General features: G+C 39.2%; 1 protein-coding gene across 6 annotated transcripts in view; it reads right to left on the reverse strand.

The window, feature by feature from the left end:
• Positions 1–19236, reverse strand: part of NLGN1 (neuroligin 1) — a 574670-nt gene that overhangs the window by 439283 nt on the left and 116151 nt on the right. For 3 of the 6 annotated variants that reach the window (XM_084639868.1, XM_084639869.1, XM_084639870.1), the window contains exons 2-3: positions 7267–8072; positions 6775–6834 (exon numbers count right to left, since the gene is read on the reverse strand). The exons of 1 other annotated variant lie outside the window; for it this stretch is intronic. In XM_084639868.1, coding sequence (XP_084495994.1) covers positions 6775–6834; positions 7267–7759 — 553 coding nt within the window. In that variant the 5' untranslated portion in view covers positions 7760–8072. The remainder of the gene's footprint in view (positions 1–6774; positions 6835–7266; positions 8073–19236) is intronic. 2 more of the 6 variants (XM_084639872.1, XM_084639871.1) reach the window with 1 other exon arrangement.

Here is a 19236-nt window from a genome sequence, read left to right on the forward strand (position 1 = left end):
CTACTCAGTACCTTAAACAAGAGATTGGGCCCTGAACTGCCATCTTTATACTGAAAAAGAAAACGTATGCAGTTATAGGAGAAGAATCAGTGTTTTCATTCATCTCTAGAAAGCAAGAACCAAATTCTGGATCGCTGCACAAATCCTGAGAAAACGGGCCTTGTGCAGGTATTTTCTACAGCAGCTGGGTATGGGAGAAGAAGCTATTGTTCAGCTTTTGTAAGCATTTAAGCACATGCTTAACTTTAAATATGTGAGCAGTCCCACTGAAATCAATGCGACTACTTACATGCATTAAAAAAAGTGCATTGCTGAATGGGGATTAGATTTCTTACAAGTATTTGCACATGTGTGTTACAATTGGATCACCACATTCCCTGATCCAAGCTGGGAAGGGTGGGTGAGATGCTATCATCATTTACCACAGTGCCTGAATTGTTTGATTTCTTGAAGGCTCATCTTTACTCTCTGCAGTAACATTTATTTTACCAGGTTTAGGGATGAAGGCACAGCCTAAAAAATGTGATTATGTTTAATTTTAGTTTGACTATGAGTCCATCTTGTGATGGCTACTAGGATGATCCGAGGAATGTAAAACTTGTCTTAATCAAAGGTGACTCAAGGAGCCTGGCTTGTTTAGCCTAACTAAAAGAAGGTTGAGGGAAGATATGATTGCTCTCTATAAAGATATCAGAGGGATAAATACCAGAGAGGGAGAGGAATTATTTAAGCTCAGTACCAATGTGGACACAAGAACAAATGGATATAAACTGGCCACCAGGAAGTTTAGACTTGAAATTAGACAAAGGTTTTTAACCATCAGAGGAGTGAAGTTTTGGAATAGCCTTCCAAGGGAAGCAGTGGGGGCAAAAGATCTATCTGGCTTTAAGATTAAACTCAATAAGTTTATGGAGGAGATGGTATGATGGGATAACATGGTTTTGATAATTAATAGATCTTTAAATATTCATGGTAAATAGGACCAATGGCCTGTGATGGGATGTTAGATGGGGTGGGATCTGAGTTACTATAGAAAATTCTTTCCTGGGTATCTGGCTGGTGAATCTTGCCCATATGCTCAGAGTTTAGCTGATCGCCATATTTGGGGTCGGGAAGGAATTTTCCTCCAGGGCAGATTGGAAGAGGCCCTGGAGGTTTTTCGCCTTCCTCTGTAGCATGGGGCAGGGGTCACTTGCTGGAGGATTCTCTGCTCCTTGAAGTCTTTAAACCACGATTTGAGTACTTCAATAGCTCAGATGTAGGTGAGGTTTTTCAGGAGTGGATGGGTGAGACTCTGTGGCCTGCATTGTGCAGGAGGTCAGACTAGATGATCATAATGGTCCCTTCTGACCTTAGTATCTATGAATCTAAGCTGCTCAACACAGCTTGCTTTATCAGCTGCAGCAGTGGCTTTGGTCTGGACTCCAAATGCAGTTTTTGGCCAGTAGATATACAGACGGATCAAACCCCTGCCCACCACAAATAAAATCACCATAGAACACGTCCAATCCCCACCTAGCCTCTTCCCACTGCAAACTGGAGTTGAGGCAATCCTAGTCGAGTAAGGGCCTTCCACACCTTTAGCAGCTGGGGAAGGTAAAATGCAGCACTGAGGCAATTTCCCTTCCTTTGCCACGTTATTAATAAGCAGGCCAAAGATTGGAATTACAATATTTTTACTGTATTGTTAGTGTTTTTGATTCTCTGAAAAGACAAGTACCTGTTCCTAACAGGTAAGATGTGAACTGCTGTGCACTTAGAGACTGCCCCTGCATCGCTTACACATGAGTACTCTTTGCTCAAGTGAGCAGTCTACCTCAGTGGACTACCCAGCAGAGTAAGGAATTACTCTGTAGTGTAAGGGGGGGGGGGGGACGACAAGATCAGCCCTTAAATTTCATATCTGAATTAAGTGTATTTCTGAAGCCAAATAATGAGCTATAGCCAGGGGCAGATTTTGGCTGCTGCTTCAGTGGCATAGGAGAAGGGTCACTTTACCCTGCTCTTCTCCCCCCCCCCCCCCCGCACACTGCCAGTACAGACATAGCAGGAGGAGTGGGGAAGGGGAGAATAGCCATAGCACTTGGCTCTATGGAGATTCTGGATTGTGCTACAGTTAATAAGCAATCTAGGAAAGGCTGTCATAAGTTGGACCAACCCTGGAAGCTGCTCCAATTTATGTCTGGGGCCCCCACAGCAGCCCAGAAGCCAAGTCGTATAAAGATGGCCTAAAGGCAGCTTTGCCCCACTTCCCCTCGTGTGGACATTTGGTGCTGCCTCTTTCAGGAGATGCCGCGTGGAATCTGGCCTCAAGAGTTTGTTATTGCGAGCATGCAGAAATAATGAGCAAAATAAAAAAAAATAATATTAACAAGTGGAAGGAAAATACTTGATATCCCAAAAACAAATCTCATTGATGTTAAGCTCATTAGAGTGGTAAGGTTCTGAATGCAGAGCAGAATTAACAATACTATAGATATCAAAGGAGAAAAAAAAAAGAAAAATCAGCGAAAGGAAGGGTAAGGCATGGAAATCTGACAAAATAAAGTAAGTGAAAGAGCAAAAGAATTATGAGTGTAAAGAATCTGAAAAAAACAAGAAAAAGATATTTGTAGTAATAATCAAGTTATAAGTGGATTATTAATGTTATAATTGAGGCAATCTTTAAGAACGGCTCGACAGAACATGGAGGCATATTTTCAGCTTCAAAATATATATAAAGAATTGCTAAGAATGGTACTTGTATCCGTGTATATTACAGAGAATAGGGGAATGAAGAGAATGAACTCAGGGGAATAATAATACAATAAGATTTGACAAAAGGAAAGCACAAGAATCAGAGCTATTGAAACGCTGAAAAGTCATCCAATCTGTTCCCCTGCCAATATATACAAATGCACCCCACCAGCTATTTTCTACAGTTTAGACAGCATAGCTCTAAGTACAAAATTCAGAAAGAACAGTTAAAATATTAGCTCACTGGCTTATTGCCTTCAACTAGTCCAAACAAGAAAGGGGGACGGGAGAGAGTCAGAACAGCTGTATGCTATTTAGAACAGTTTTATCTGGATATTGATATTTCAGAGCCCTGCATATCTGTGTGTGGGAGGATGTAGAAACTGAAAAGGTAAGCGCTAAAATCAGGAACGTTGGAATGAAACAAGTTTTAAACTGAACAGAATTAGAATAGGATTCCAGTCTGATAAAGTTACATCTATAGTCGAGGTATATGCCTCAAGCTTCTTTACAAAGTAATGACAGTGTGTTGGCCGCATTGCAGGAGCTCACAGGTTGCCTAAATAGCTGTACATTTAAACATGGCTTCCATCAGTACAGATGGCATTAGAGGTAGTTGGTGTTTGAAAATTCAGAGTCTGAAAAACCTTCTACCTCAAGCATTGCCTCTCTCAGAAAAACGACTGTAGAAAGTGTGCTAGAATTCAAGCATTTTACATTATTTCAAATGGGTCATTAAACTACTCATAGTCTTTGAAAACTGCCACCTGACCCTAACAGCTTTAGATTGTGAAGGGATGAAAGGGTCTGTACAAGACAATGTTTGGTTCATTATCTTCCTCCATGTATTACTAGTAGAGAGGTGCAACAGGAAATGCCTGTGTGGTGGCTAAAGAATGAAAAACAGGAACAAACAATACTTCAAACACCAACAAAAAATGGAACATTCTTGTTTTATGTAGTGCACTAGCGTTGGGGACCATGGTGCTAAATTAATGCCTGCTGGTACTGCAGGGATGAATCTGGCCTCCTGAGTCGTGTCAGACTGATTGCCTTTCAGTCAGGAGGCATCAGAGGTAAATCCTCCCAGTAAGAGCTTAATGCCAGACTTTCAAAGGTAGTAGGTGCCGAAAGCCAGCCTGTAGGCGAGGTATGAAAGCAAGAGGTTCCTTGTGCTTCCCCCTCCACCCACTTTTCCCAGGGAAAGACACAATCTGATCCTTAGTTCCTGGGAAATACTAGCTGAAGTAGATCTGTGTTCCTTACAAAAGGCGGCATAGTATGTCCTCAACTTCCACTGAAATTAGAAATGAGGGTTCTTGCAGGAGGTGGTCAGCATTTCGCAAGACCTGGTCCAAGATGACCAAGAGTGAGTATCACTGAAATATGCAAAATTCTGACAGGAACACAGAAGACACTACCGGATACAAGGCTATCTGAGCTAGCAGTCATCTTTATTTGAAGAAGACAGCTCAGTGAATTTACACAAATCTCAGTGTCCATCCCTTTCTTAGGTTACGTTCACTCCTGTTTATATGAACACTTGACACCAGGACAACCAGCATTGCCAAATTCTTTTAGGAAGCTTTGGAACAAACTAGCATGAAAAACAAGGCAGAACAAGTTAAGATAGGCTTCCTTCATTCCTTCTCAAATCCCTAAAATTTCTTATATTGCTAATGGCGCAGCGTTGTAAAGTTATTGATGCCATTCATAAAAAGCAACCGGGTGTGGTGGATTTTCCATCATTAAAAAAAAGTTTTAAATCGAGATTGGATGTTTTTCCAAAAGATCTGTTCTAGTTCAAACAGCAATTACTTCAGGGACAGTCTGTAGCCTGTGTGAAACAGGAGGTCAGATAACATGATCACAATGTTCCTTTCTAGCCTTTCAAACTATAGTGTCCATTACAATGTATAACGTAACTTTTAAATTCAGTTGCCTTTCATTACCATGCTCACCTTCCTGGGGCTTCTTTCTATCTCATTCAAAATGTTGAATTTTCTTACTAATTAACTGGCAATTTTATATAGTTAGTGATTGACTGATCCAGTAACTGCCACCCACCATTCTATGAAACTGAGTTAGGGCGATTCCTTTCAGTGCTTGTACCTAGGATCTAAAAGTGTGGATGAATAGCAGCTAGAGTTATTCTGGGTATGTCCTTCTGGGTATATATACCCTGTATGTACTGAAACAAACTACTATAGTCATAGCCCAGAGATGTGGATCTGAATTTGTCAGTGCGAAAAAGGTAAGCTTCTGCTGTTCTTCACTGTGCCATGCAGTGGATTATGGATTCAGTTGGAAGAGTAGCCACAATGTTTCAAATAATTATGTCTTTATTCTTTCAAGTTTATCTGCAAATAAATATGACCTTCTCACCTACAAGTCTCTCCCTTTTTCCCCTATTTCTTGATTTTTTTAAATATTCTCTAATAGAAATTTGTGTAATCTTCAGAAAATGAGGGGCCCTGCATCTTTATTTATGACAGTGTGAATCAACCTCTGTGTGATAGCAGGCAACAGTTGCTCAATTAATTACACATGCTTGGTGATTTGCATAACAACCACCACTGCAGCATCACACATTAGTTGAAGGACTGCAAATTATTGCAGTTATGAGAATTTGGAGATGGGAATAAGGGGTAATGTTCCCCAGAACACCCCTATTCTCTCTCCTTCCACCTTTGCTTGGTGTACTGCACTCCTACCAGACAGTCAGAGCATCTTTAAAGCACTAAGCAAAGTATAGAAGGATTTCCCCCCCCTACCCCCCCAAATAAGACTGGCATGGAAATACACAGAAAACATTGTCTTCTGCCTAAAGTCCAGAAAACTGCACAAAGGAATAGGCCTAAGCCATTGATAAAGTCAGTATTTTCAGACCAGATGCTTAGGCTGCTGTTCTAAATTTAGGCATTTAAATAACAGCAGATGATTTTTCAGAGGTGCTGAGCCCTCCCCACTACCACTGAAAGCCAGTAGGAATTGTAGTTGCCCAGAACCTTTGAAAAATCAGGCCATGTTTATTTTGATGCATAAATATGAAGTTAGGAGCCTAAACATTTTGGCCTAAGGATTTAAAAATTATTTCTTGACATCGCCCTTTATGCTTAATTATGCAGGAGAATGACATGTGGTTCTTGGCAAATTATATGAAAAATATTATGTCAGAACAACGAGATTTCTGAATTTATATGCTGGTCTGAATATAATGTTAATATGATGTTTCTACTGTGGATTTAAGAGTAAAAGCAACTTCTAAATAATACATTGTTTCGCATGTTTTAAATTGTGTTCATAAGCATAGCTGTATACATTTTATACTGTACCTCAATAGCTTTGGGAATCTGCAAATGTTCACAAAAGAAATTTGCAAGTTCTCCCTTACTAACAGAACAAAGACTAATATTGGAAGACAAAAAATCAGCCAGGAGTTGTAGTTTCCAGGTTATGGGGTCAACATATTTTAACATTTCAGTACACCCCTAATAAGAGATTTCTAACCTTACAGATGAAGCAAAGGCAAACACACCCTCAATTCTTAAAACATATATAAGTTTCCTAAATGAGTTCTGCTTTGGGGAGCTTTCCAACCGCTGCTAGGGCTTAATCACTACATCACTGAAATCAGTGGGTATGGGAGTTTTGCCATGGATGGCAGTGGCAGCAGGGCAATCCCTAATGCATATGCACCACCCACTGTGCATGCATATTCTGTAGTTATACTTGAATGCCACTTCTCTAGACTAAGAGGTCAAAGTACAGATGGAACTTGTCAATACAGTCAGCACAAGACAGTACAAGAGATATAATCAGGTGTAACTGAGTTCAGGCTTTACAAACGTTATCCTCTCATCTACTTTAACTAGGTCTCTATTTAATTATCTTTCTGACTTCATTAAATACAAGATATTCCCTAACCTTTCACTTCACAGGATCAGCAATTAGCCTTTTTACGATTTGTTACTTGTTCTTCCTCTGCAAAGTTTTGTTTTTCCCCCATTTTTTTTTTTGGTCCACTTTTATACATACCTCCTTTTCTACAAATTTTCTTGCCGGGTTTTCTGGCACATTCCTTGGATATTCTTTTGACTGAAAAATGAATAGAAGACTAGAAAATAAAATGGAGCTCCATCACAGACAGTAGGAGCATGCAACACCACTATCTAACTTAAATATGGCCTGCTTTTATTAGGTGCGGAGGATTCCCAATTTGTTGTGCCTGCACATGCAATGGATAAATGTTGATGCATCTTCCCAGAAGTCAGTGGGTGGGAATGAGAATTAGGTACCAACTTCAACCTAAAGTACACGTGCTGTGGGAGAAAGAAAATGAGCGTAGACAGGGAAAAAAAATTATATCGGAATAGATGCATACACAGAAAAAGCAGCATGCATACATGTAAAATGCTGGCATGCAAACAAGGAAAGCCATGCATGCTACCAGTACATGTGAATTAATACTGTTAAACCTTAGAATAGGAAAATAAAAAGGTCTCCTTGTTTTGTCTGCTATTAACTCACCATCCTCAGTTGGGACATATATATTTAAATAGAGGCAGTCTTCACTCTGATCTTGTACATAGGTAGAAACTACATCCAAGTTATTAGTAAACCACACAGGGAGCATGACTTCGGGCAATCTGCCTTCTATAATGTTCTGCGGACACACTGGAGCAAACTGAGTAGCATTTTTGATATCTGACCATGGAGATGGAGGTTCAGGAGGTTGAAAGCGATGCTCTCCTACTGGTGGGGCAGCATACGGAACCCCAAGAAACTGAATAACAGGCCCCAAAATTTCATTATTAAGTTCCTTCTTAATCCCTCTTATCTTGCCAAAGTTGGTGGTCACGAGTGGGTCAATATCATCCAATTTTTGTGAGGACACAGCTGCAGCATGAAGCAAAAATCCAAGTATACAAAGAACGAAAGTGGCATCCAATCCCATGTGTAATAGACGGACCATCATCGCTCTCCATACGCAGTTCAGCCACACAGATCTTGGAAGGGCCATGGTCCCACATTAGTTGTATAGCTACAATAAAGCAATCTTATTTGTATCCACTTGTGTAAAAACAGGGCAACCGCAAGAAATGGATCAAGTTTCCTAAATATGAGCCTGTCAGAAAAATCTCAAAAGGCTTTTCACACGGCAAATGTCTTCCATTGATTCCACACTTATTGAAGCAGCATCTTCACACAGCACTATTTATCAGACTACATCCTATTGACAATTCTGTTTTCCATAGTAGCAATATGCAGAGAGCGGCCATTTACTGCAGATTTCCCTCTTATAAATCAAATCCAATTAGCTGCAGGTCTATATCCTGGAGAAAATGAAAATAAATCATTAGTAAGAAAGAGCTAATATGGGCAGAGTGATAACTAGTTATTTTACAAGTTATTGCACACATATTAATATTTGCTAGAGCCATGTAAGTAAAATTCTACAGTAGGTAGTTTATGGGTTCCATGAAATGACGGGTGAACTACTGATTATTGGATTATTTACAGTGTCTCCTCCTTAGTTTACAGAGTTTTTCAGAAGAAACAGACCTCACAAAAATGCAGTGTTAAAATGCACATTCCTAAAAACAAACAAATTGCTTCCAGATTAAATATGTTTTACCATGACATTTTTATATGACTTAACCGGCCCAAATTCCATTTTAAACTTGTTAGCAGAGGTTGGTTTCTCAACAGACAATGGAAACCATAGATCAATTATTTTATTAAATCTCAATACACAGTAAAAGCAAGTCAGATCGGTATGCTGAATGCTAAAACAAAGTAACTTATTTCATTAAAAATAGATTACACGTACATATAAGAAACACTCATTTGCCCATTTTAAAATGTAATTTATAATTCGAACATTGAAGCAACTGGAGGGAAAAAAACCCCAACTTTGTGCAATATTTTATAGGGTACAACATTAAATACTTTCTCTGATGACCTCTTACCATGAATTTATCTCTGATAGCGAATGGAAAATCAGGATGTAAGGATTTTGACACTCATTGTGGCCAGAGAAACAATCTTTACAATAATTAACTTGATTTCCAAATATTCACAATACAGGACCAGATTCTGGTCCTTCTGAAGTCAAAGCAATACTCCCACTGACTTCCAAGAAGCAGGATTGGACCTCAAAGGCTGCTTCTTTTGGAAATTATTTGAAAAAGGGAATGGACACACAAAACAAAGAGAGTTGACTGTGTATCACAATTCTCATTTATGGCCCGATTCCTTGCATATTATTGACTGCAGTGAAAAGTGTGTGTGTGCAAGGAATGCAGAATCAGTTCCCCCTACGCTTAATTTGCAATACAACCATTTAAATGCTCCCACAAGTCCTGATTTTTCAAACACCAGTATATCTACTGCACAATAGCCTAGAAAAATAATCTGTTAGGATCAGAAACTATATAATCTGGAATCCCAGATTCTATTTTCAACTCTATTTTATCACAAAGGTTGTGATACAGGGACGGTGATGCAGTAGTTTTGAAGATTGCTTAGAGCATACCATAACATCTTTCCTTTTCATGTTAATCACATTGCCAACACAATTTACAATATACTTTAATTTTAAATGCAGTATAATGTACAAAGTAACAGGATAATCTTATACTCATTGTAAAACAATGTGTAATGTACAGGAAATGAGTTTTACTTAGTACACGCCACATTTTGAAACACATTTTGAGACAGCATTGGCAGCTTTAATGAAAATTGTTTTTATCGTGTCTATACACATGGAAGAGGGAATTCAAAAGAAGAGCTTGTCTAACAGACAGACTGCCCTGCAGTTTGGCTTATTAAAAAGGAGATTGTAAAAGCTATATAGGACAGCAGGAGATTTGGTTCATGTCTAATATTCCTTTAGCTCTGAAAAATCTATCTCAGAAGGCAATAAGGAGATAGATGTAGCTTTGACAATTTCACCACTCTGCTAATTCTAATACCTTTTGCTGTGAAACTATATTAACATACAGAAGACAGGCTTATGCCCATCATTCTTCTGTTTCAAATTCTCAGTATTTGTTGGAAACACACAAATTTACTTGCACAAACTATTGCTGAAGGTTAATGTATGCATTTCAATTTAGCTTAATAAACATGTGAAAAATGACACCCAGACAATTGCATCTTGTGAGATTTTTGTTTTGTCACCTTTCAGATTTTGGAGACAGCAAGAAATTTCTTGACCAGGAGTAAGAACGTGGTATTTCAGAGACTGAAGAGCAGTGGTCAGTGCAACCTCCGAAGTCTAAATGAGAAAGTTGCTTACTCAAAAGTTGCAATTTTGGTGGACAGTGATAGGCCAGTAAAATATTTCAAACTGCTTGTATTAAATCCATCTAGTTAAGTCTCAAAATCTTGTTTTTTCTCAGTGGTAAAGGAATGTGCTCTGCCCTCTGCCTCTCTCCTCCCAAAAATTCTGATGTTCTCTATTTAATAATAAGTACTTCACAGGAGTAGCTGTCCCACTAAATATGTGGTTTGGGGAATGTCTAAGGAGAAATCAAATTTAACAAAGCAGCACCAAATAATTCCTTCCTTTCTTTTTCATTTTGAGCAGCTGAGTCAGTTCAACATGGAAAATTACCAAGGTACGCTTTAAATAACAGTTCATTTAGCAGACTCCCTTCTCTTAAAGTGTCAAAGCTATTTTTCAGTTACCAAGACAAGCACTTTTTTGGTATACTCCAGTATCAAAAAAGATAAATCTAGGAACCAAAAGCAGTTGTCTTAAAAATAACATAAAATTAAACAGTCAGCAGTAGTCCCCCTAATAGTTCAGATGTCGGAGGGTTTCCCCCTCGTTATTAAACTATTTCCATAAGTGTAGAGCTGTGGTTTTAAACCATGCCATTGGATGTCATGCCCAGCAGCTAAACAGCGATAGTGTCATTCTGCCACTCACGGATAAAGCTATGATGTCATAGATCAAAAGGAGGCTGCAGTGATAAGAACATAAATCAATAATCTGTTTGGCTATTTTTATTAATTAACCCTTACTGGTTAGCAGGAGCCAGCAGAGTCAAAGGGTGTATAATCCAGTAGGTGGGAAAAGGCTTCCGGCAGCAATGTCCACACATTCCAGTATCTGCATTTATGTTTCTTTTTTAACAGGCTTTTTTTCAATAGTTAAGGGAGTTGTTTATGGAGAACTAGTAAGAGATCTGACCTCCTCTGGATAGTCCACTTCTGGGATGGCAGAAATAGTGCATTATTTCAGCCCTATGAAAGCTACCCTCAGATACAAAGATTGTTTACCTTATTCAAGTTCTTGTGGAACTCTAACACAAAGATCTACTTGTTAGTAGTGAGGTGACCTCAAGACAGGCTGGGACTGTTGCCTGGAGCACATCTACCTGTTCTACTTAATTGTTGCCAGAAACGTTTTTTAGACCCCAGCATGTGTTCCCTGTATAGCTTTCCCCTGGTACCTGCACTGAAGCGGACTGGACAGGAACCAGTAGGGAGAAAATAAGTCGTGTGTGTGTGCATTACTATCAGAAGCAGCAATGAGCAAGCATGTGAATGAGCAGGATGGCGGGCTGGAAAGTAAGATACCTCAAATTGCTCACCACTACTGGGTAAGTCGCAGAGTTTAAAGACAATCATTCATGCCTGTGGCATAAGAATATACTGAGGTCTAGACTTAAAAAATCATCGTCAGTTATCACGGAGTAAATCACCTCTAACATATAAAATTTATTCAATAAATTATTTCATGGGTTTGGGAAATTTCTGAGCATATTGAGATTTTCTATATATTGTTTTTCAAAATTATTTGATTTTTTTTCTGAATTTCATTTACTTTATGTCCCCAATCCTGACTGACAGCAGACAAGCATTCCCCATAGCTCAGGAGCCAGCATGCAAAGATGGCTTTAGGTCACATTGGTGCTCCTCATGACCTGAACAATTCTGGAACAGACCAGTCCCCCAGCATAATTTAGAGCAGCCTAACTGCTCCTCACCACTTAATTTCATGCCTGAGGGGTGCTCTAAATTGCACCAACTGCTAATAGCCTCAGTGGACTATTACAGCAACTGAGTGAGATAATAAAACTACCTGGCTAAGTCGCCTTTCCCTTGGACACATCCTCTGTGCCAGTTATTGGAAATGGGGTGGCAGAGGAGTTGCTATGGCAGCTCTACACAACCTGGGGTAAGTTATTCCATCTTTGGGGCAGACTTGAGCTAGAGAACTAGCACACAACTGCCCTAATGTAGCCCATAAAGTATCCCATAACTTGACCCTTTCCACAAGCATTTGTGCAACTCTTGCACAAATGTTCATGGAAAGTGAACACAAAAGGGACCTGAACACCTTCAAAGCAATTTCCTTTCAAAACTCAAACAAGTTTGCAGAGCACTGCACCATTCATCCTCCTTCTAGTGACATCCACCTCAAATGATAACTAAAAAGCAAAAACACTACTTCATGTTGACAAAAAAAAGTATAAACTAATGTTAGACAAAAACAAGAATGTTATAGGCAGGATAATACACGGCACTAAAAAAAGATTATACTGCACCAGAGGGATATGCTGATTGCAAACATTATCAGGTAGGCTGAAAAGATACATTCTATTCTGGGGTTTGCTCTCTCTTTTCTAACATTTTTCATTGCTTGAAGAAAAAAGTTTTGAAACAAACATTTCTCATTTTCTTTCTATCTGATACTAAAGTCTGAAACAAAATTCTGCTCGTGTGTACACAAGTATAGTCAATGGATTTAACTCAGAAAAGGAATTGTTCCTACATCTTTTTAAAGAAAATTACTTTTCTTCTATCCACGTGAATTTAATGCATTGAAATCTGTCAAACTGACAGCACTAGAGACTGCAGTCCTTCTATATACACCCAAGAGATGTACAACACAGGCTACAACAATGCATGCTTCCCCACACTGTCTTGCCCATGTGTCTCACCATTAGAGTACACCTGCTTTCGAAAGAAATTCAGTATCCAAACCCATTCAAATCTTTGCTCTCTGCTGAAACAGCCAACAATGGTGCCAAATGTTATGTTGGCGATTTTGATGTGGTCACCGGCCCACCAGGAACTGATCTGAGACCACAAAGGTTATTCCACACAAGTCACCCCATAACTATCAGATGGTAAGAATTTTCAGACAGGACTAGCTGTCATCAGATAGAACCCATTATTTAGAAGTGATTGGCTCTGTTCCTATATACCTATGAGCCATCCACTCCCCTTTATTTAACATTACATCTATATTTGTAAACAAAGCCATATGTTTTATTTTAGATGCATAATTAGTAAGAAATATACAATTTTATATGTAATATACATGTATAGATGTAATATACATTCTATATACAAAGTGTTAATAAACAGCTATGTTAAAACAAAAGGGGCACGCATATTAAAACTTGTTTTACATTTTTCAACCTCATTATATATTTGTTCTTCCTATTATTGGGCACATTTGCTAATTACATTATCAAATGTTGTCTTTAAATACTTTTCTGTAACTTAGATTTACCAAGATAGCAACACTTATAGCAAGTCTCATGGCATAACGTCATTTACTTCTTATCTTCCATTTTCTGATATCAATAACGATTTTTTTAAATATTCCTACTCCTTAGCTAAAGTAATTGTTTATATTACCATAAGTTGGCTACTATGTTTAACATGTAAACTAGAACTGTCTGACATTTTGCACAGTAAACAGGCAACGAAAATGGTGATTTTACTCAGAACAGAAAGAATAGATAACTCTGTCACTTGTGTGTAAAGTTTAGACAGTTAAGTAATACAGATTTAAATTAAAAATGACAGATGCACTGGCTTGGAATATAATGGGTAGTGAAGTGAACCTTTATTCCTTTTAGCAGCTTATGGTTAACTCTTAAATGGACTAAATATTATACTCAATTTGAATTATATAACTATTCTGCAAAATATAATATACAGTTGATTACCATGCTCATATCAACAGTGTGCTTCTGGACTTGAGAATTTTTTGGCTTGGTCTAGAAATTTAGATGATCTTGTTTTAATGATAGATCCTATGGGAGGGAAAATGCCCCAGATATTTCTCATGTGAGTTCTTTGATACAGAAGACTTCCTGTATTTGAAGATTACAATTAATTTAATTCTCTACTGACCAACATTTTATGAAACATTCACATGCTCCATTATCTTAAATCAAATCTGATCAGTCTTACATTTCATTGTAGAATTCACAGCTAGAGAGCCCCAATCCTGCTCCCATTGAAATAACCAGAAGTTTTGTCATGGACTTCAATGGGTGAAAGATTAAGCACTAAAATCCGTACTAAACTTTGATGAATAAAACATACTTACGGCCAAATCTTGATTCAACAGGATTAATCCTGAGTAGATGAACAGAATCTGACCCTTTATCATTGCCCTTTAATATATGTTGATCAAATAACCCATGCTTTCACATCAAACATGTAGGAAACATGCCAATTTCTGCATTTTTCTTATCTTTCAACATTAAGCATTTGAGATACACGAAGTCAAACACAATTGTCTGCCAAATCCTGTAGCTTGCAGGAGAACTCTGAGGCAAAAAGGATAGTATGTGCAGAGACTCTGGCTATGGATTGTTCTTCCATCACAGCACCACACAGTATCACCACCAAAGCATTCCAAATCCATATTTGTGGAGCTAGATCAATAGCTTTTTCAATTCAGTACACAAATAAATGCAGTGTATATATCTGTGCTACACCAAAAAAGGAAACATTGATATCATTACCCCAGAATCAGATCTCAATTCCATCAATGCAACTGAGATCAGAATCAAATCAAAATATAACTTTGCTGAGCACAAAGCTGTCACCTCTAACTATAGTTCAGAATCTAGAGCAAGGGGTTTTTGTGTGCTATAGCCACACTTAAAGCCCTGTAGAATACACGCTACATTTAATATTAGTATTAAATGGACCTATCATCTATTTTAAGATTCCATTTCCTGTGATGTATCATTCCGGGTTTTGATTCTTCATCTGTAGCTGTAACTTCACTTGTATTTGCTCTAAAATGAATTTCATGCTTAGCTTGTTTTTCTTAATTAAACTTTCTTTAGCAGTCTCTAATATGTGTATTATTAAAACTCATTAAGTCCTATTCATGCTTGCCTGTCACTTTTGACTTCACGTTCATATACTGGACTGCTCTGTTGCTTTATAAAGGAAGAAAACTAAATAATAAATATGAGAACTTGAACGTTTTATGAGCGTCAGTATGAAAAAGTGGCTGCAAGGCCATAAGGTTTCACACAAAAAAACATTACAGCTAAAGCTAACTTGCTGACACATCTCTGATCTATAAAATCTGCAGTAATGGCAGCAGTAAAGTGTTGTGCCACAGACTGGAGATTTTTCTCTCACATGAAATAGACATAGCAGAGACTATCTTTACTGTTGTAAAAAAATTAAAATAAAATTTCTCAAAAGCTTAGTGTATAATACTATTAAATGTCTGCAGTGATTTACTCTTTCCATTTGACTTCATGTTTAGCTCCTACTCTTCAGCTGGCTGTCCTGTTTTCCTTGTCCTTTGCTACTTGGGTGAAGAAAGATACCTAATTAAGTTACAGCAACCTAGTCTCAGGTCTTCTTATGATCATGTTGGCCATGATTCCTGCAATAAGAAATACTTTGAAACCAGGAAGCACCAGTTCTCTTCATACAAGAATTTGAGGACTTTATTCTCCTCTCACACCAGGCGTAAAACAGGAGTAACTCCACTGACTTCAGTGACGTTACATTGGTGGGATCAAGAACTAAAAACATTCATTTTGTTTTATATTGTATTATTCCTCTTAAATGTGATTGTTATGGAGTTACACACTATTACTAATATGTGGATGAATCTTATGGGAAAATGACATTTTCCACTTTCAATTAAACAAATAAGCTTTTTTATTATTATTATTTAAAGCATCTATCATTAAAAAATGACTGAAATTCAACTCTTGCAGCTTACCATATAACCAGCCATGTAAATATTGAGCTATTCTTTTCTAAATCACTTAAATGGACAATTCAAGTACAAAGTGCAACGCCAACCTGTTTCCCTCATTAACGCATTACAACCAGTTCCAACAAGTATGCTAATACCATCTTTATGAAAGTGAATTTTGGAACATTTTTAGGAAATATTAAAAAAAAAAGTTTGCCCTTTACATTCATTGTTCAATTAAAGGAACTCAGATAACTTGAAATATAGTCATCTTGCCCCCGCCCACAAACTGTGTCCCCCTACACCACTTCTGTGGTTTTAAATCACACATTCCCAATTTTAAAGATGGCTTTTCTTTCTTCTTTCTGTGTGAAACATCCAAGCAAACACCAATGGAAACTAACAGATTCAGAGGCTACAGTGAATGCGAAAAGCATTATATACACAAAGGAAAGAAGTTTTAAAAGTGGGGAGGGTAATTCTCTAAACCACGGGTGGGCAAACTACGGTCCGAGGCCGGGTCCGCCCCTCAGGGCTTTGGATCCGGCCCACGGGATTGCTCCCCACGGTGCTGCAGGCGCCGCTCTCAGAAGTGGTCGGCACCACGTCCCTGAGGCTCCGTGGGGGGAGGGGCAGAGGGCTCCGTGTGTTGCCCTTGCCTCCAGGCACCGCCCCCCACAGCTCCCATTGGCCGGGAACAGGGAACTGCGGCCAATTAGAGCTTCGGGAGAGGTACCTGGAGGCGTGGCAAGGGCAGCACACGGAAGCCCTGTGCTCCCCGCCTCCCCCAGGGGCCACGCAGGGACATGGCCCCAGTGCGCACCGCTGCCACCCTGGAGCCACTTTAGGTAAGCGGCGCTGGGCCGGAGCCCGAACCCCTCCTGCACCCCACCCCCCAACTCCCTGCCTGCAGATTGCACCCCTCCTGCACCCCAACCCTTTCCTCTGAGCCCCCTGCCACACCCCGCACCCCCATGCACCAACCCCTTGCCCTGACCCCCCTGCCACACCCCTCCTGCACCCCAAAGCCCTGCCCTCCCTCCCGCAGTCCACACCCCTCCTGCACCCCTGCCCTGAGCCCCCTCCTGCACTCCACACCCCTCCTGCACCCCAACCCCCTTCCCTGAGCCCCCTCATATACCCCACACCCCTCCTCTGCCCCAACCCCGTGCCCTGAGCCTCCGCCACACCCCACACCCCTGTGCACCCCAACCCTCTGCCCCTCCCACACCCCGCACTCCCTCCCACACCCCAACCCCCTGCCCTGCATACAATTTCTCCACCCAGATGTGGCCCTCGGCCCAAAAAGTTCGCCCACCCCTGCTCTAAACACTTTCATTCATAGTAACCTAACCTTTTACTTGTAACAGCAGTGGCAAAAAATGTTTAGACGTAAGTCTGAGGCCAGATCCCCAAACCAGTGTGAATTGTTGTGGGTCCATTTTCACCGAGAATCCACCCCATGATTTTTATGTAGGCAATGTCCCTTTAACATTCTTTAGGTAAAAACTGATTTATTTTAGAGGTTGCACAGAAAAACAAAGCAACCCTAAGCAAATACACCCATTACATCTCTGCATGAAATGTAACAAACAGATAGCCATTAGTTAATCAATTGATAATCATGAAAAGCAAGTCTTTTGGAAAACATATCGGTCTTCAGAGGCAGGTGTAAATACAAAGCTGAGTCACTAAGAAGTCAGCAGGATTCTCACCTGTAATACCAATAGTGACTGGGGGAAGATTAATGCCATCGCTTGTCACTAAAATTACAGGATGTGCTTTCAACATGCAATGGTTCCTGAAGTTTTCCCAACCAGCTCCCTCTTTCACCATCCACTTTCTCCCTCTCTTTGATACAAGCTCTTCTGCAATAAATACCAATGCATCACAGTTAAAATGCATGTTCCCTTATATGTTTAAATGCATTTCTTCACAACAGACATACATGGAATATATTGATGTAAAAAAATACAAAAAACATTTAATCTTCAGCCAACATCTGAAGAATAAATATTTTTGTCCTCTATCTGCTACCCCTACAATTTTAGGGATGCTTAGGATACTGGTAAGTAATGGACATAGTACTATATACCAGAACAGATTTTATTGCAATTATTCCTGCACATACATTTTAAAAATATCTTCTGCAACACTTTCTAATGAGCATCTGGCAATGTGTGGCCTTTTCATTATCCACTTTCAGAGAATGACTGCATTATGCTCATCATTCTTTTTCAGTATTTAATTTTTAAATGATTTCCTTCCGTGTGATTAAAAAAACCCACAAATACCGCAACAAACAAGTGATTCAAAGCAGGCCGGAGATCTATAATACAGATCTATTAGTAGAGAATATATCTATTAATAAAGAAAGGGATGTCTACAAATTAAATTCATCTCTCAGCTGCTGCTGCTTCTCTCTTCCCCCCACTCCATTCTAACAATAGTGTAGTGTGTGCTTATGTATGAGTCAGTGGTTATGAAATATGCAAATTGATAAAAATAAAATAAGCACCATCCCCAAGTCTTTCCATCCACTTTCAAATGAATTTATCAAGCTCCTACTCAATCCTGCTCTTTAAATCACCCTCCTCAACAGACTGCTCCACCTCCAGCCATATAACCCTGAGCATGCCCACTTTGTTAAGAGGGTTAGCCAGGATATTATCTCTTTTTCCTATGAGGGGGTAAAAATATCCCAAAATCAGTTTCAGCCCAACCTTCTTGTTCATTTCCACCTAACAGTATTGTCATAAGCAGCCTGTATTGCCTTCACTAGCTTCCTTTGCTGATTCCATATGTCACCCAGAAGGGAGTTGTTCCACCAAATCCTGCTTCTCAGTACACTTTAGCATGATTATGTTCAGGCTCATCCTTTCTTCCAGTCACATTCTGCACGACATATCATAGATTAAGAGAATGCCTTTTTCCTTCATACATATCTACATTCTCCTCATCCTGTACTGCAAAAAGGCCATTAATTTAGAACATTACTTCAGCCTATTGCTTTCCTCTAAGAAAGCTGGTGACAGTCATCAAAGGTAGCTGAGGTGAGAGAGGAGTAAACTTTATATCGGGGCAATACTCTGGAAAAAAAAAAGTTACAAGGCCAAAATTTTCAGAGGTGACTAACTCTGAGCTCCTAAATCCACACATAAAAATAAAAAGGAATAGATTGATTTTTCAGGTGCTGATCCCACACAATTGTCACAAAAGCAGGCTACTTTAAATATGAATTTAGGAGCTTAGCTTTAGCTACCCAGATGTTAATATTGTAGCCCATGTTTTTAGGTGTACATGTGTTTCATGCATGTGGATAAGGTAAAAGGCCATCTTGCACCATTTATAAGGATTGTGCTATTTCATAAGTATCCTTTATTTGAATTAAGCACCAAGAAAAGAGTAAAAGGAAGTATGAAGAGCTCATAGTGTTCCTCGTTCACCAATAATCAATCTCTAAATACACTGAAATGCTCCTTCTGTAAAACAAAACAAAAACAAAA

Source organism: Lepidochelys olivacea (assembly GCF_965140295.1).
Source record: "Lepidochelys olivacea isolate rLepOli2 genome assembly, chromosome: 9".
NCBI classification, from domain to species: domain Eukaryota; kingdom Metazoa; phylum Chordata; order Testudines; family Cheloniidae; genus Lepidochelys; species Lepidochelys olivacea.